This window comes from Xiphophorus maculatus, chromosome 4 (genome assembly GCF_002775205.1).
Source record: "Xiphophorus maculatus strain JP 163 A chromosome 4, X_maculatus-5.0-male, whole genome shotgun sequence".
NCBI lineage: Eukaryota > Metazoa > Chordata > Actinopteri > Cyprinodontiformes > Poeciliidae > Xiphophorus > Xiphophorus maculatus.
The window spans coordinates 1,625,802-1,639,557 of NC_036446.1; the positions used below are offsets into that span (position 1 = coordinate 1,625,802).

The following is a 13,756-nucleotide window of genomic DNA, read 5'->3' on the forward strand; positions in this document are numbered from 1 at the left end:
GCCGCGGTGAGCTGCTATCATGACTTATTGTTTTATTGGTGGAAAAACTCAACATCTGTTGTCAGTTTAAATATTCTCTGCTGAGACTTTCCTCATTTTTTAGATGTTTCCTGTCAGAGTTTGATCTGATAACTGACCAAATGGTTGCTTTTGGTTTTCATTTGCAGATAAATGATGGAGTTAAAAAGAAACTGTCCACTTCTTCATAAGGACCTGGAGGGGAAACTGACACACAGTTTGCAGCCATTGTCATGTGAGTGTAAACATTGAATTGTGGGCGTGGCCAACATCAGCTTATTAGGATTTAAAGTGACAGAACTTGGATTCATCTCAAAATATGCAGAACTGATCAGACTAAATTCTCATTATCTAATGATTTTCATTAAACTCTACTAAGATAAAAAATAATGTAATGAACCTGTTTTGTATGGACCATAAACTTATCCTAACCTGTTCATAATGGGTCACCTTTAAACACACGTTTATTATTAAAGTTGAATTTTAATAAAAGCTCTTTTTTATGTTCTTAGTTTGGGTGTTTTTATTCTGGAGCGGCTGGCCTAAAACGGTGGTGAAGGATGGCAGCAGCTCCAACAGCGCCACCTACCCTCGGAGTTCAGCAGTGTAACATCCAGTAATGAATCTATCCAGGTAAAATAAGGAGGTTTTTTTTCTGCCTGTCTGTTGAGCTTCAGTCAGTCCTGAGGATGAATTTGGCCCCAGAACCAGATGAAAGACCCTCCGAGTCTCAGCTTCTCGCTCTGCTGTGCGTCAGGAAACGTTCATTAGGCTGATTTTTTTTTTTGTTGTTGTTGCCAAAATCACTTTTGGTAAAAATATTACTTAGGGCATACCAAAAGTGATTTTGGCAACAAAAAGACAAAAAAACAAAACAAAACAAAATCAGCCAAGTGAGCGATTGGTGATCTGTCCAGTGTGTACCCTTCCTCTTGCCCTTTGACCCCTGGAGATGGGTACCAGCACCCCTCTGAACCTGAAGTGTTCTAGATGAAGTATGGATGGAAATACAAATCCGTTCTGGTAAAAAGTGATTTACACTTACTCTGCTGCCAGCTGGAGAGGAAGTGCTTTAGAGTCTACCACAAAATATTAAAACGTCTGGAATAATTTAATAAAAACAGGCTTTAAAACTTGTAAATTGGAGGCCAGGCTTCAGTTTTCACTGCATTTATGTAATATGAAATATAGTTAAGCTGAAATTGTTTGCCCTTGTCATCGTGAAGTTCTTGTTCAGTAATAAACCTTTAAATTTCAATTCTGATTTTTTATTTTATTTTATTTTTTCTCTAAACTGTCTGTCAAAATTTTTAATAGACAGAAATATTGAATAACTATCAGATACTAAAAGTTGAGGTTGTTCTAGAAAAAAGAGCAAAATACAAACTCAATGCACATTTTTTGAAAATTTTACAGCCATAAAATAATAATAATAAAAAAACAGGTGGCCCAGATACAATTATGATCATAAGAGGGTTAAGATAAAAAACTTTATTTTATCAAAGTTAAATAAGTGGCCCAGTGTTGGCTTTGTTATTAAGTCTCCTTGTTAGAGGGAAATTTTTCCTCTCCACTGTCACCACTTGAATCCTCAATATGACGCTTTGCTCTGTTATCTTTAACCAATGTACATAATTTGTGCAGTTGTAGAAAAACACAGACTACATAAAAGTCTGTGGCCTGATTCTTTTTCACAACAACACAAACAGATCTTGGTTTTGCTGCACCCAAGAAAAACACGTATTGACTAGTCTGGTTTTGCTTCCTGTCTGGTCAGGTCTTTAGTTGTACACGATTTAAAATTAGTACTTGTTTCTTCCTCTGCTTTTAATTTGGGTACAGTTTCAGAACCTTTGTTAGTTTTACTAAACACCGCCACCTGCTGTCCTGAACAGGTCCTGCTGGTAAGAAGGGCCGGTCCTCCTCAGAGGTGCCCGTTCCTGTGCCCGTTTGTTGACAGAAACAAACATCATTTCATTATCAGGTGCTTTACTACTACCGACTTTATTTCGCGGTTAATATTTGTGTTTTTGTGAGGCTAACTTTCGTTTTGTATGTGTTTTAGTGAAAGCAGAAATTATATGTTTAGCTAGCTAGATGGCTAGCTGAAACCTGCTAACATTTCTTCACAGAGAGAAAAAAGACCATCCTGTCAAAACTACAGGTAGGAATATTTAATGATTATACCTCTTATTGCTCCCGGATTAAAATATCTTAAAATGTAAAGTTTACATGAAGAAATCCAACTTGTATTAATTCAGGTTGCTTTTCTTGTAACCAACCTCACTGAAACGCGCCCTGTAAACCATGTTAATATGCTATTGCTAGTGAAATCCCACCTTCCCAGCTTGGCCAGTCTCACCCAAGCCCGGAAAACATTTCTTTTCCCTGTGCTAAAAATAGATAGCATTTATTGTCATTGAACAGAATTCAACGAAATTTCCATTGCAGCTCCCGTGCAAAAGGTCAAATATATACAGTATAAATAAGCAAACACACAATAATAATAATAACAATATATACAACTAAATTAACTGAAGGCACTCAACCACACCAAAGAAGTAGCAGCAGGTCCAATTATGGCAAAGTACAGATGATGTGACAGTCAAATAGTTGAGCTGCCTGTTTATGAAACCCTCCTTTGTTCGTCGCAGGTCCAGTAGGTTGACTTCACGACAGACACATTCAGGTTTACTGTATTTATTCTGACAGACAGGAAATCGAGTTGGTGGTTAACTTCAACCAGCAACTTCTGCCCCAAAGTCACAGACAGCAACAGGAAAAGGGGCCATTTTGATCGTGTAGTGGCATTTCAAGTAAATTCATACAATTAATCCACATAGCTAATCTCATCTATAACATAAATAACAATGAACACATATTTTAACAGGAAATAAAATCACACATGTAACATTCAAAGACTACCATAGTTGATAACTGAAACATATAAAAAATCGAGTTGGTGGTTAACTACGATTCAGCAGCTTCTGCCCCTATACATGAAATAAAATACAGTAAATGGCCCCCAAAAAACTACAAAGCAATAGCTCCCATGAGCAGTTATCAGCAGGTGACCGCAGTTAATAGCAGATAACATTTGTAAAATTAAACATAGCTAAAATGGATAACATTAATAATGATAACAGTTAAAATCATATACAAAACATAGCAAAATTACTTGTGAAACACTGTATATTATCAGATTTGTCTAAAATATATGTTAAAATATAATACTTGGAAAAAACCACAGAGCTGATTACATACCGCAGTCACAGACAGCAACGGGAAAAGGGGAGAAGCTGTCAGTTAACGGTTTTCTGGGAGTTCAGTTTCTTTTCACACAAAGAAAACTCAGCGAATCAAAAAGCTTCAGCTGTCACTACAAATCAAGCCAGAATTTCTTGGTGTTAATCTAAGCTGGATAATCCATGTTATCATGGATTATTCCATTGTATAATCCTACAGCCCTCACAACATGATGCTGCCACCCCCAGATTTGACAGTTAAGGTGGCTTAATTATAACATTTTTTCTTCCAAATGTAACAATAGTCATTATGGCCAAATACTTCCACTTCAGTTTCAATGAACCACAGGACATTTCTCCAAAAATGAGTATCTTTGGCCCTGTGTGTATCTGCAAATGGAAATCGGGATTTTTAAGTTTCTTTATAAGCAAAGGCTTCTTCCTCGCTGCGCGGCCTTTCAGCAAGGAAGAATTGTGCAAATTGCAGCAGCTGGACAATTCTCTTCCTGATATCTGGGATGATTTCTTGTGACTCTCCCATTGTGTCAAACAAGAAAGCATTGTGTTTAAGTTGTGGCCTTAAAATACATCCATAGGTGTGACTCCAATTAACTCAAATGTTTCAGTTCACCTATCAGAAGTTTGTTGAAGTTTAAACCCAAAAGGTTTAACTTGGGTTAAAGTAAGTTTAACTAAACTTACTTCCTGGCTGATGTCTTTAGGTGGGTTTACTTGGTTTACCCCAAATTTAACCCAAGTTACATAAATTTGGTTTACATGCCAAATGTGTGTAAACTTTTAAATTCTAAGCTACAAATTAAAAAAAAAGTTTTCTCTCCAAGTTTTCTAGCATTTAGCAAGTAAAAACAATTTCAACTAAGTTAAAACAAGAAGTGTTTGGTCTGATTTAACAGTGAGAAAAAATGTGTTTGTCATTTTATTTAGTGTATGTAAATAACTGTTTTCAACTGTATTGTAGTTTCTCTGTAAGTATTTCCTTCTTTGTTTGTATTACGAAGTCTGAGTGTCTGAATCTGAAGCTCCTCTTTTTACACTGGAGGTCCTGATAGAAGGTGGTTGTTGAGATCACCTGTAATGTTCAGGTAGAGTGTGAAGAACTATTGGCCATCAGCCACATTTTTTGTTGTTGGTTTATTTATTTATTTAGTTCCAAAGGAACATTGCACATTATTACAAAAAATATGCCAGTTAGCCATAAAAGGATAGTTTTCATCTGCTTATTTCTTGCTGGCATTCTAAGAAGCAAAATCCAAAAACATGTAAATAGTGAATCATGTTTCCACCAAAAATATAACTGACAATGGATCAAAATAAACATATGTGAAAAAGACACCAGTTTTACGTGGGCTGTGCTCCTTCTTTACTCATTATGTTCATGTTTCTGCTATGTAGTCAAAAGAATGGAGGAAACATATGTTCAAATATAAAACAGAAAACAATGTAAAATGTTACTCAGATAAAATAATTTTCAGTTTGTTTAAATTAATTGTACAACAAATCCGAATATGTAGAACATTGCCCTGCCTTGGTAAATATGTTTGATACATCGATGTCTTTCACACATGAACAAATTACAAACACAGTTTTGGTAGAAGTAGTAGTAATTTTCTAATCATGTTTCAACATGTATACAGTAAAAATATATTTACTTACAAGGATGGCTCTACATTTTCACCTTTACATTTTCATTGCCTGTTGTGGACATATTTTCTAACAGCAGGAAGATAAATGACTGAAAATGGTACTGAAAAGCAAACTGGAAAATAATTACTCTTTGAAAAACAATATGTGTACAAAAAAAGCAAAAAAAATAAACATGAAGAAACTTGCAAATTGTAAAAAGTTTTTTGTGATGAATTGCACTTCTTAAATGAACAAGAAATACAAAATATTTTTATTTGAAGTAAACAGTTAAGGTTTTTACTTTTCTCTGTTTTCCCTTATATTTTATTCTGATGACAATGTTAACATAATCTATTGAAACCATATAGAAACCTTTTGTGTTGGAATACGTTTGCATTTCTTTCTAGCAAGTGCTACTGCTCATTAAAACACGGCTATATGTTTTATATATAGAATTAATGATATAGAAAAAAACACTATGAAAGGTCTTTTCTTCATGGTGCACTTGTAGTGCTTCCTGTATTAAATCAGTTTAACTGTTAAAAATTAGATATTCTAAGAGTATTTGTACTTCATTTCATGTCTTCTTTGATAGCCGATGTTCTCCTTTGTCTTTGTAGTTTCGAGTACATTTGAACTTCTGATATCTATTGCTTTTTAATACTTGAGAATTTCCTTTCACTTTATATTGAAAGCATCTTTTAAACCTTTCAGAGCGTCTTCCTTTGAGATTTTCTTCCAGGCATCTGGAACATCTGCTGGTTTGGCTCCATATTCTTCAGCAAATTGATCATTATATTTCACCAGGATGTACTTCCAGTAGTCTGAAGCCTCAATGGTGGGGTCTGGTGGAATCTGCCAGTCTGGATAATACGTTGTGTACTCTTTGTAAGGATGAAACTGTCCTTTAGTGTCTGAATTGCAGAATGATGTGTCACTTTGGACATCAGTTGTACACAGTCTTTCAACAAGTTTCTTGGTTGTACTATGTCTGTATCTGCCAAGACCCTGTGGTCGATGAATAGCTGCACTGTGCAGCTCGTGGTCTTTTCCTCCAGCTTCACATGGAGCTTTACAGAATGGACACTGCTTCCCACATCCAAAAACTCGCTTGAAAAGTTCATCCTGTGGCTTAACTGTCAGTTTCCTCACAGTTTCATTGATGTCTTCAGATTTCAAATATAGTTCCTGAAGCTCAGTTGTCAGGTTCTCCAATGCCATTTTGACACTGTTGATAAATGGGTGACATGTGCTTTGGATTTGAAAGAGGATCGTTTTTTCAGCTTCGACTGAAATTGTGAGGTCTTTGTTCAGATTTTCACGTATTCCATGGACGAACCTTTCGATGCTTTCATTGTTGTTTGGCAGAGTAGCTCCACCTGGTTGTCTTGATGCCACTTCTATTGCAGCAGTAACTTTCTTAATTATGACCTGAAGTTTGTTGTTCTTCAGTTTGGACAATGTGTTCTCACGTGTCATTTCCTGCTGAATGTGTTGGAATATCCAGTTTTTGACATATATCTCATAGTTATTTATGTACTTTACAAAACATTCAAAGTCGTCCTTCTCCAGCAACTCTTTCTGAATGCTGTACTGGAAAAATGAGCGAGAGCTGTACTCTGCAGAATGATGGCTCGTTAAGATCTCATCCACAATGTCTACTCCCAGAGATCTGCTGATGAAATCTTCCACTGCTGGTCTGATACAAAACTCAATGTAGTCATTGGCTTTGCGTTGACAATGATCTCTTTCTTTGTACAAATCAATAAAGTCTGACAAGTACCCAGGCTTGTACTTCTCCAGCTGTGTCTGAGGATTCAGGTTTGACAGAAACTTTTGGTGCATTTCCAGGAATTCTCTTGAAGCGATGCCACAAATGTGAAGCTTCAAGTCAATCTCATACTTTGTATTTGTTTCATATTCCTTGTAGTTTTGTTGAAAGTTTTTGTCAACTTTTTCCAGTAGGTCTTTCATGAAAGAGTCATGATAATCTTCAGGTGTTTTTACTTTGCCAGTAAGATATTCTGTACACGACTCAATAACATTATTTGTGAAGATCTGCAAATTATTCATGTCAACAAATTTAGCCTTAAACCTGTCTACATGCTCCTCTGTGACTGTGAAAGGACTCCTTCCTACTTGTTTTAGGTCGGTGTTCTGTAATTCCTGGTTTACATTTCGATTAAAGAAATTTTTTTTCAACTGCTTGAGGACGCATCCAGCAATGTCTCGTTCTTCTAAGCCAGACACGTTAGCGGTAGATTCAGACCACATCTTCTCAAACTCTTTTGTCAACTGATCTTCAGACAGGTTAGACATTTTGCAGACACATAGGAGCCTCATGACGTTCTCTTCAATCAAAACTCTGTATTTCCTCTGTATTTCTTGAGCTTTCTTTTGGCTTACTTTCAGTTCAAGAACACGATCCAGTTTAGTTCTTACTGATGGCCCAATTTCGTTGACAAGGCTGTTGATACTGTTGAAAAAGTCAACTTTGTACTTCTCTATCAGGTTTACACGTCTGTCCTTCCTCTTGTAGTACTCATTGAGTTTTTCCTTCATTTTCATTTGCTCATTTTGCATCTTTGTAGAAAGTTCTTTCTTCTTTTCTGAGACCAGTTTATTCCAGTTTTCTACTCCAGAATCATTGTGTATGTTTAAAATTTCTACCTCTGTTTGTTGCTGCCAGGAGTAAATCTCTTTTCTGAACTCCCATTCCCATTGATTGAAGGCTTTGCACAGGTTGTCATAAGCGTGAGCCACCAGTGTGTTTCTGAAGCTGAAGATGAAGTTTTCATATTTAACTGTCCTCCAGAGACTTGTTATCCATTCTAGAAACTCTGGGATCTGAGTAGGTTCACTGGTTTTGTTGCTCTTTATTGTCTCCAAAAGATTTTTCTTAAAATCAGCAACAGTTTCACTGTAACCAGTGTTTACTGGAGCCATTGGTGGAGTGCCATGCCAGAGACCTGGAATGTTCCAGTTGTTTTTTTCCATGTCATAATCCAGGACATCAGTGAACTGTTTAATAGTTGGTAGTTTTTCCATTTCAGATGCAATCTGAGTCATTTCATTGAGCTGGTCGAAAAGACGTTTTCTCTCAGCAATGCACTTAGAATCAGCTGAAACTCCAGCAACATTTTGGTGAACAAAATGACATGCAGGCTTTTTTCCAACGTGGGTCATTCTCAAGAATGCATGAACTGCAATTTGCAAAATATCTTTCATTTCAGTTACATTTTCCATTGCTGTATTGATGATGGCAATATCACTTAAGCCAATGACGAAGGTTGCCAGCTGGTTGTCATGTTCATAACTGTCCTCAAGTTGAGCCAGATCAGCAGACTTTAAACCTTCTGTATCAATGAGAACTAGGAAATCATAATTCAGCTCATTTTTCAAATCCTCTTGAACTCTGAGGAAGATCATGTAAGCTCCTCTTGTACATCTTCCACTGCTGACTGGAAACTGGACACCAAACATGGTGTTGAGGAGCGTCGACTTCCCAGAACTTTGAACACCCAGAACCGTCAGAACCAACAATCGGCTCCTGTTTCCAACTTTCTTATGGACCTCATTAAGTACAGCAGACACCCACTTTTCTGGGATGTTGGAAGCGTCTCCATCCAGAAGCTCTAAAGGATGTCCATCCATCACCATTTCAGCAGCCAGTTGAGGGAGACGAGAGATTTCCTCTGTGGTTTCCTGTGAAAACTCGTAGATCAGTCCCATCTCTCTCATGAAATGCTCAATTCCTAAAGAGCTTTCCAGCAGAGTTTGATCTAACTCTTTAATAAGTTCTGCATCTTTTGTCTTGCATTGCTCTTTGAACTGGTTTCGCAGTTGTAAGAGTTTTTCCCGAGAGTGTGCATCAAGCTTAAGTTTCATCCATTTCAAGAAGAAATCTCTTTTTTCTTTGTCACCTGTGAAAAGGTTGTCAATGAAACTTTTCATTCCTTTGGAAATGTTGTGTCTTGCCTGCTCCTCTGTGATTTGTGTTTTCTCCTCCTGTAGCTGAGATTTGTACTCTTCAGTTCCTAAATCACTGTACTCATTTAGTCTACAGACTTTTATTTCTAACTTGGATAATCTTTTCCAGTTTTCTCCCTGCAAGGGAAGGTGCAGCTTCTTGTATTTGGGAATGCTTTGTTCTCCAATTTCTTTCACAATCTCTTCAGCTGCCTTCTTTTCTTCATCACTTTTACTTTCATCCACAGACAGACCAAGTTCTGTTGCTTTTTCATACATCAGATCTGTTGTCATTTTATCTGTGGTTGTACTTTCCAGTGAGGTCTTTATAGCAGTAGAGAGTTTTTTTGAGAAGTATGTTCTGTTTTCTGTTTTGTTTTTTCTGATGAGATTGTTCTTTGGAAGATCTAGCTTTTCTATTGTTCTCTTGACAGACTTCATGTCCTCACTGTCACCATCCTCCTTGCGATTAACAACCAAAAAGAAATTTCTCCTGAAATCCTTGAAAGAACTCAGAGTTTCCTGCTCTTTTTCTTCAACCTTGTCCAGGAACACAAAGGTAGCTGTTGAAACTTGAACAAGAAAACTAAACTGTGCAAGTGACTCACTAAAGTCTCCTCTCAGATTAGCAAATGCGACTGGCTCTGGAAAAATGTCCAGATTTTCTCTTCCACAGGGAAGGTACCAGAAAACCTCTACAAGTCCATTTGCTATTTCCTTTTTGATAGCCCTGTCCTCCATGTCTTTATGCATAAAGATGTTGTGACTCTGCTGCCCACGGCTTAGAACAAGATTCAGCATCTGGGACTTTGATAAACTGCTGTTTTTCAGGCGAACAAAAGAAAATAATGGAATATTTGCTTCAACAATCGTGTCCTCAATGAAACCTTTTGATTCAGTTAAACTATGAGGACGCCACTCTTTAACGATGCCTCTGAGAGCCCAAAGCATCAGGCTGCACTGACTGTTGTTGCTATGAGGCAACAACAGTGGCACAGAAAACTGACACATTGACATCCTGAGAGCCATTTCTTGTTGCAAGAAGCTGTCAGCACAAAGGAAAAGTGCTACTATCAGGTCGAGAGCATTAACACCACTGTGAGTGTCTTCTGCGGTATAAAGGTCTAGGCTAAAGAGATCATCATCTTCCTCATCATTGGCTGGTAGTTGCACACAACTTCGACATTCAGCATTGATCTGTAAGAGGTTTTTGAGAAAATACCATGGAATTTCCTTCAGTGATGAAGCAGGATTTGTGTTTATGTTGTCTTTGTTGATCTCTAACAGGCAGCGAAGAGTAAGTTTGTTGGGATAAAATTTGTTCAGTCCAAGTCTTGAAAGAGTGTTGAACAAGCCTGTAAATGATCAAAAGAAGAAAATGTTTAGAAACTTAATTTTTGAAATAAATGTAGATCATGATAGATGTAGAACTCTGAAAGCTGTAGTTTCTTAAAAAATGAAATAATTAAAATGTTTTTTTTTGTTCCCTGCACTGAGGAATAGGATATCTTCTCTATGGCTTTTATAAGAGGAAAGATTCTCACTGTTGTTCCTCCTTATATAAGAAACAGCAGCACAGATTACATGGATTTTTGTCAAGTTTGTAGTTGGTATCTTGGAAGTGATCCCATTAAAATATTTTGTTAATTTCTTTGGAGAGTTCAGTGCCTATGTAGGTAATGATGAAGTTTCATACAGGGTTGTGTTTGGGAGGAGCTGGCTCCCAGTCTATCTGTACAGCATTTTGTTACTTGATTTCTTTGCTAAGCTCCATATTGCCAAAGAAGTACCTCATTCAATTGCTGTTGGGCCCATAAGTCCTCTTTTTTTATTATGCTGACTTGAGCCAAAGCCTGATGTCGAATTTTGTAAAAATGCTATCAGACCTGTGGGGTTAAGTTAAGTCAAGTTTATTTGTATAGCATGTGTATAGCCAACAGTGTTTTACATGATAAAAACATAACAGTGACCAATTAACTTCCTCTGGCGCCGTGACAACGTTTCAGAAGCTCTACACTAATTCTGAGTTTTTCTAGTTTTTAAATCTCTTTTTTGGTGTCTGTTTTCTGGCTTTTATCTTGGAGACTGCGTGAGTGACCAATGCCCCTGTTTACTCCTGGGACCAGCTGCCATCCATCAGTAGCTCCACTGTCCCACCTGCCTTAGAACGACCCAATGTTTCTTGTGAGTTGAGAAGGAAGAAACACGGGCATTGGGTGTGCCAACCGGAGTAGAAGGTACAGAGTATATTTGTAACAAATTTAAATGTTTGCTTTAATCTATTGTAAGCAATCATGGACCTATTGTCAGCTGAGAGCTGATCTCTGCTCTTGGAAGATGGTCAGTAAGAAATATGTGTATTTTATGAGCTACATGATTGTTTTAAAAAGCAATCTTACTTTATGAATGCAGGATAATTTTACATCTGACAAAAGTGTAAATTTACCTTGAGGGAGTTGTTGATTCATTGTGGATGTGGTCTGGGTCCTTCCTTTGAGACCTAAAGGAAATAATGAACCTTTAGTTTCAAAATTTTTATCAGTAAAACAGAAGCTAAAAACAGATCTGTCTACCTAACTAATTTAATATATTTACTCTTGAAGTGAAAAACGATCTGTTATGACCTTAACATGCACTTTACATTTACCTTCACCTATCAGTTAAACTCTCTGCAAAACAGTCATTTCTCATTTTCTTTATATTTACTATTATTTCTGTCTAATAAATGTAAATGCATAATTATGAGAAAAAAAAGTTTCAAGTCCCCCTTTATTTGATCAAAACTTACCTTACTTCTGGTGAAAGAAGATTGAGACTGCAACACTGCCTGTGTTTATTTTCAACCTGAAATAGAAAGAAAAACATGTTCTATATTTGAACAAGTTTTGTTCTGTATTTAAATTTAAATAAATTCAAATGTGTTTTCTGAACATGATGGTTAAAACCAGAAAAGTGTGCTGTTTATGTCATACGACATTTTACATACAATTTACATAACTGAGAGTTAGTGTGGGCTTTTTAAAGTGAAGTTCTGTGAAGTTATAACCAGTAATATTCCCCTTACTTATGGCAGAAAGCTGTCAGAATACTGTGATTTTGTTAGATATGAAAAGATATTCTCAAAACAGTTCAAAGCTAGTTAGACCTCTGCAATGCCATCTGATTTTTCACATCAGCGGATCTTGAGTCCGTCTGATTAATTTTTGGACATTTAGCTCAAACTTCTGTATCATAACTAAGAGTTTTCTCCACTTCTGGCAGAGCTAGAGAGGACTGGCAATTTGCAGCACATTTGATGGGCTGATATCTGACTAGACCAGTATAACTTCACATAGTAGCATGGTTGTTCATCAGCTCAACAAAACAGCACAAAAAAATCTCTTGTAAAATTGTATACTAAGAATAATAGATTAAAAACTTCACATAACCTTCCCTCAAAAAAGCCAAACTAGCCCTTTAAGAGGCTTGGTTAGCTGCCTATCAGAGCATCCTGGTGAACCTGCTTCACTATCCATGCCTGTCATATTGTGTCTGACTTGAAACAATTAATTTCAACGCCATATTCGTATCCTATGTCTGACATCACCAGGTTGCTGTGGTGGTGCAGGAATAGAACATAACTCACATAAGGAGGCCTTAGTCCTCGTCGCAGGTTCGATTCCCAGCCTGATGACATTTGCTGCATCTCTACCCCCTTTGTCATTGCCCACTTTCCTGTCTGACTACTCTCAAATAAAGGCTGTCTGAGCCAAAAAAATATTTTAAAAGACCTTTATTAGTTTACTTTTTATTGGAAGTAAACTAAATGATTTGAGCAAGACTGACTTAAATTTGTCAAGTTAAATCAACTTATAAACTTAATTGAATTACTTGTTACCAATTGAAATAATTCAGTTAAGTTGGTTCAAATATTTTCTTTTTTCAGAGTAAATATTTTCCACTTATTGAGAAAGGTATGAATAAACTCTCGCATGATGTTTTATTACAATGTAAATTAAATTAGATTCAATTTGTTTAATTGTACTATATTACCTTCTGAGAGATTCCTTTCATTTCTTTTCAGACAAACGTTTGGTTGAATGAAAAATCATTTTTAGTTTAAATCAGTGAGGCCTATGAATATTTTTTTATCATGAACTGTAAATTTCTCTATAGCCTTTTTTGTAACTTAATAAACAATTGAGAACAGTAAAGAAAACACTACATACAGTATCACAACTCAATTCATTCAGTTGCTGAAGATTGCCTTACCTGACAGCTGATGAGAGAAGGTTTGGAGACGGTGTCAGCGCTGGGATTTTATACAACATCCCAAAATCGAAAGCAAATGCAGAACTGGAAAAACAAGTTGAGGGAGATTTTGTTTTGCTCCCTCAATGACTTGTACAAGTGTTGACATACAGTATTTTGTATCATCAGTTTGCCCTTTGCAAGGTCACAAGGCGGCTGCAGTCTAACAGCTAATCTGTTTCAGTGTATTTATAAAATACACCAGGTTTTGGTCATTTGGAAGGGAAATAATACTGATTCCATTCTGGGTTTTATTTGCAGACAGTCAAGTGCAGAAGTGTGTATTTTCCAGTACTGGATCATTTGTATTGGATGTTTTCAAATTGCTTCTGTACTTGGATTTAAATGGGATTATTTTTCAGCCTAGAAGTTGATGTACTTGGACTTATTGCCTTATTACCTGGTATATTGATCCCCTCAATTCTTACAGTTCTTCAGAAATGATTAGAACATAATTTCTGTCATAAATTGATGGCCAAATAAAATAATTGTACCTGTATACAGAATATCAGACAGACAATAGGTTTCGAACAAATGTCACCAAGGTATGTTGTTAAAAAAACAAAAAAACAACAGTTATTGTCTTTCAG

General features: G+C 36.5%; 1 protein-coding gene across 1 annotated transcript; it reads right to left on the bottom strand.

Annotated features, from left to right (window-relative positions):
• Nucleotides 1–2,617: 2,617 nt before the first annotated feature.
• Nucleotides 2,618–11,753, bottom strand: LOC102226421 (up-regulator of cell proliferation-like). The gene is made up of 3 exons (XM_005809519.2): nt 11,665–11,753; nt 11,323–11,376; nt 2,618–10,231 (listed from the first exon to the last, which is right to left on the bottom strand). The coding sequence occupies exons 2-3, from the start codon at nt 11,342–11,344 to the stop codon at nt 5,586–5,588; spliced, it is 4,668 nt and encodes a 1,555-aa protein (XP_005809576.1). The 5' UTR covers nt 11,345–11,376; nt 11,665–11,753; the 3' UTR covers nt 2,618–5,585.
• Between the last annotated feature and the right edge of the window lie 2,003 nt (nt 11,754–13,756).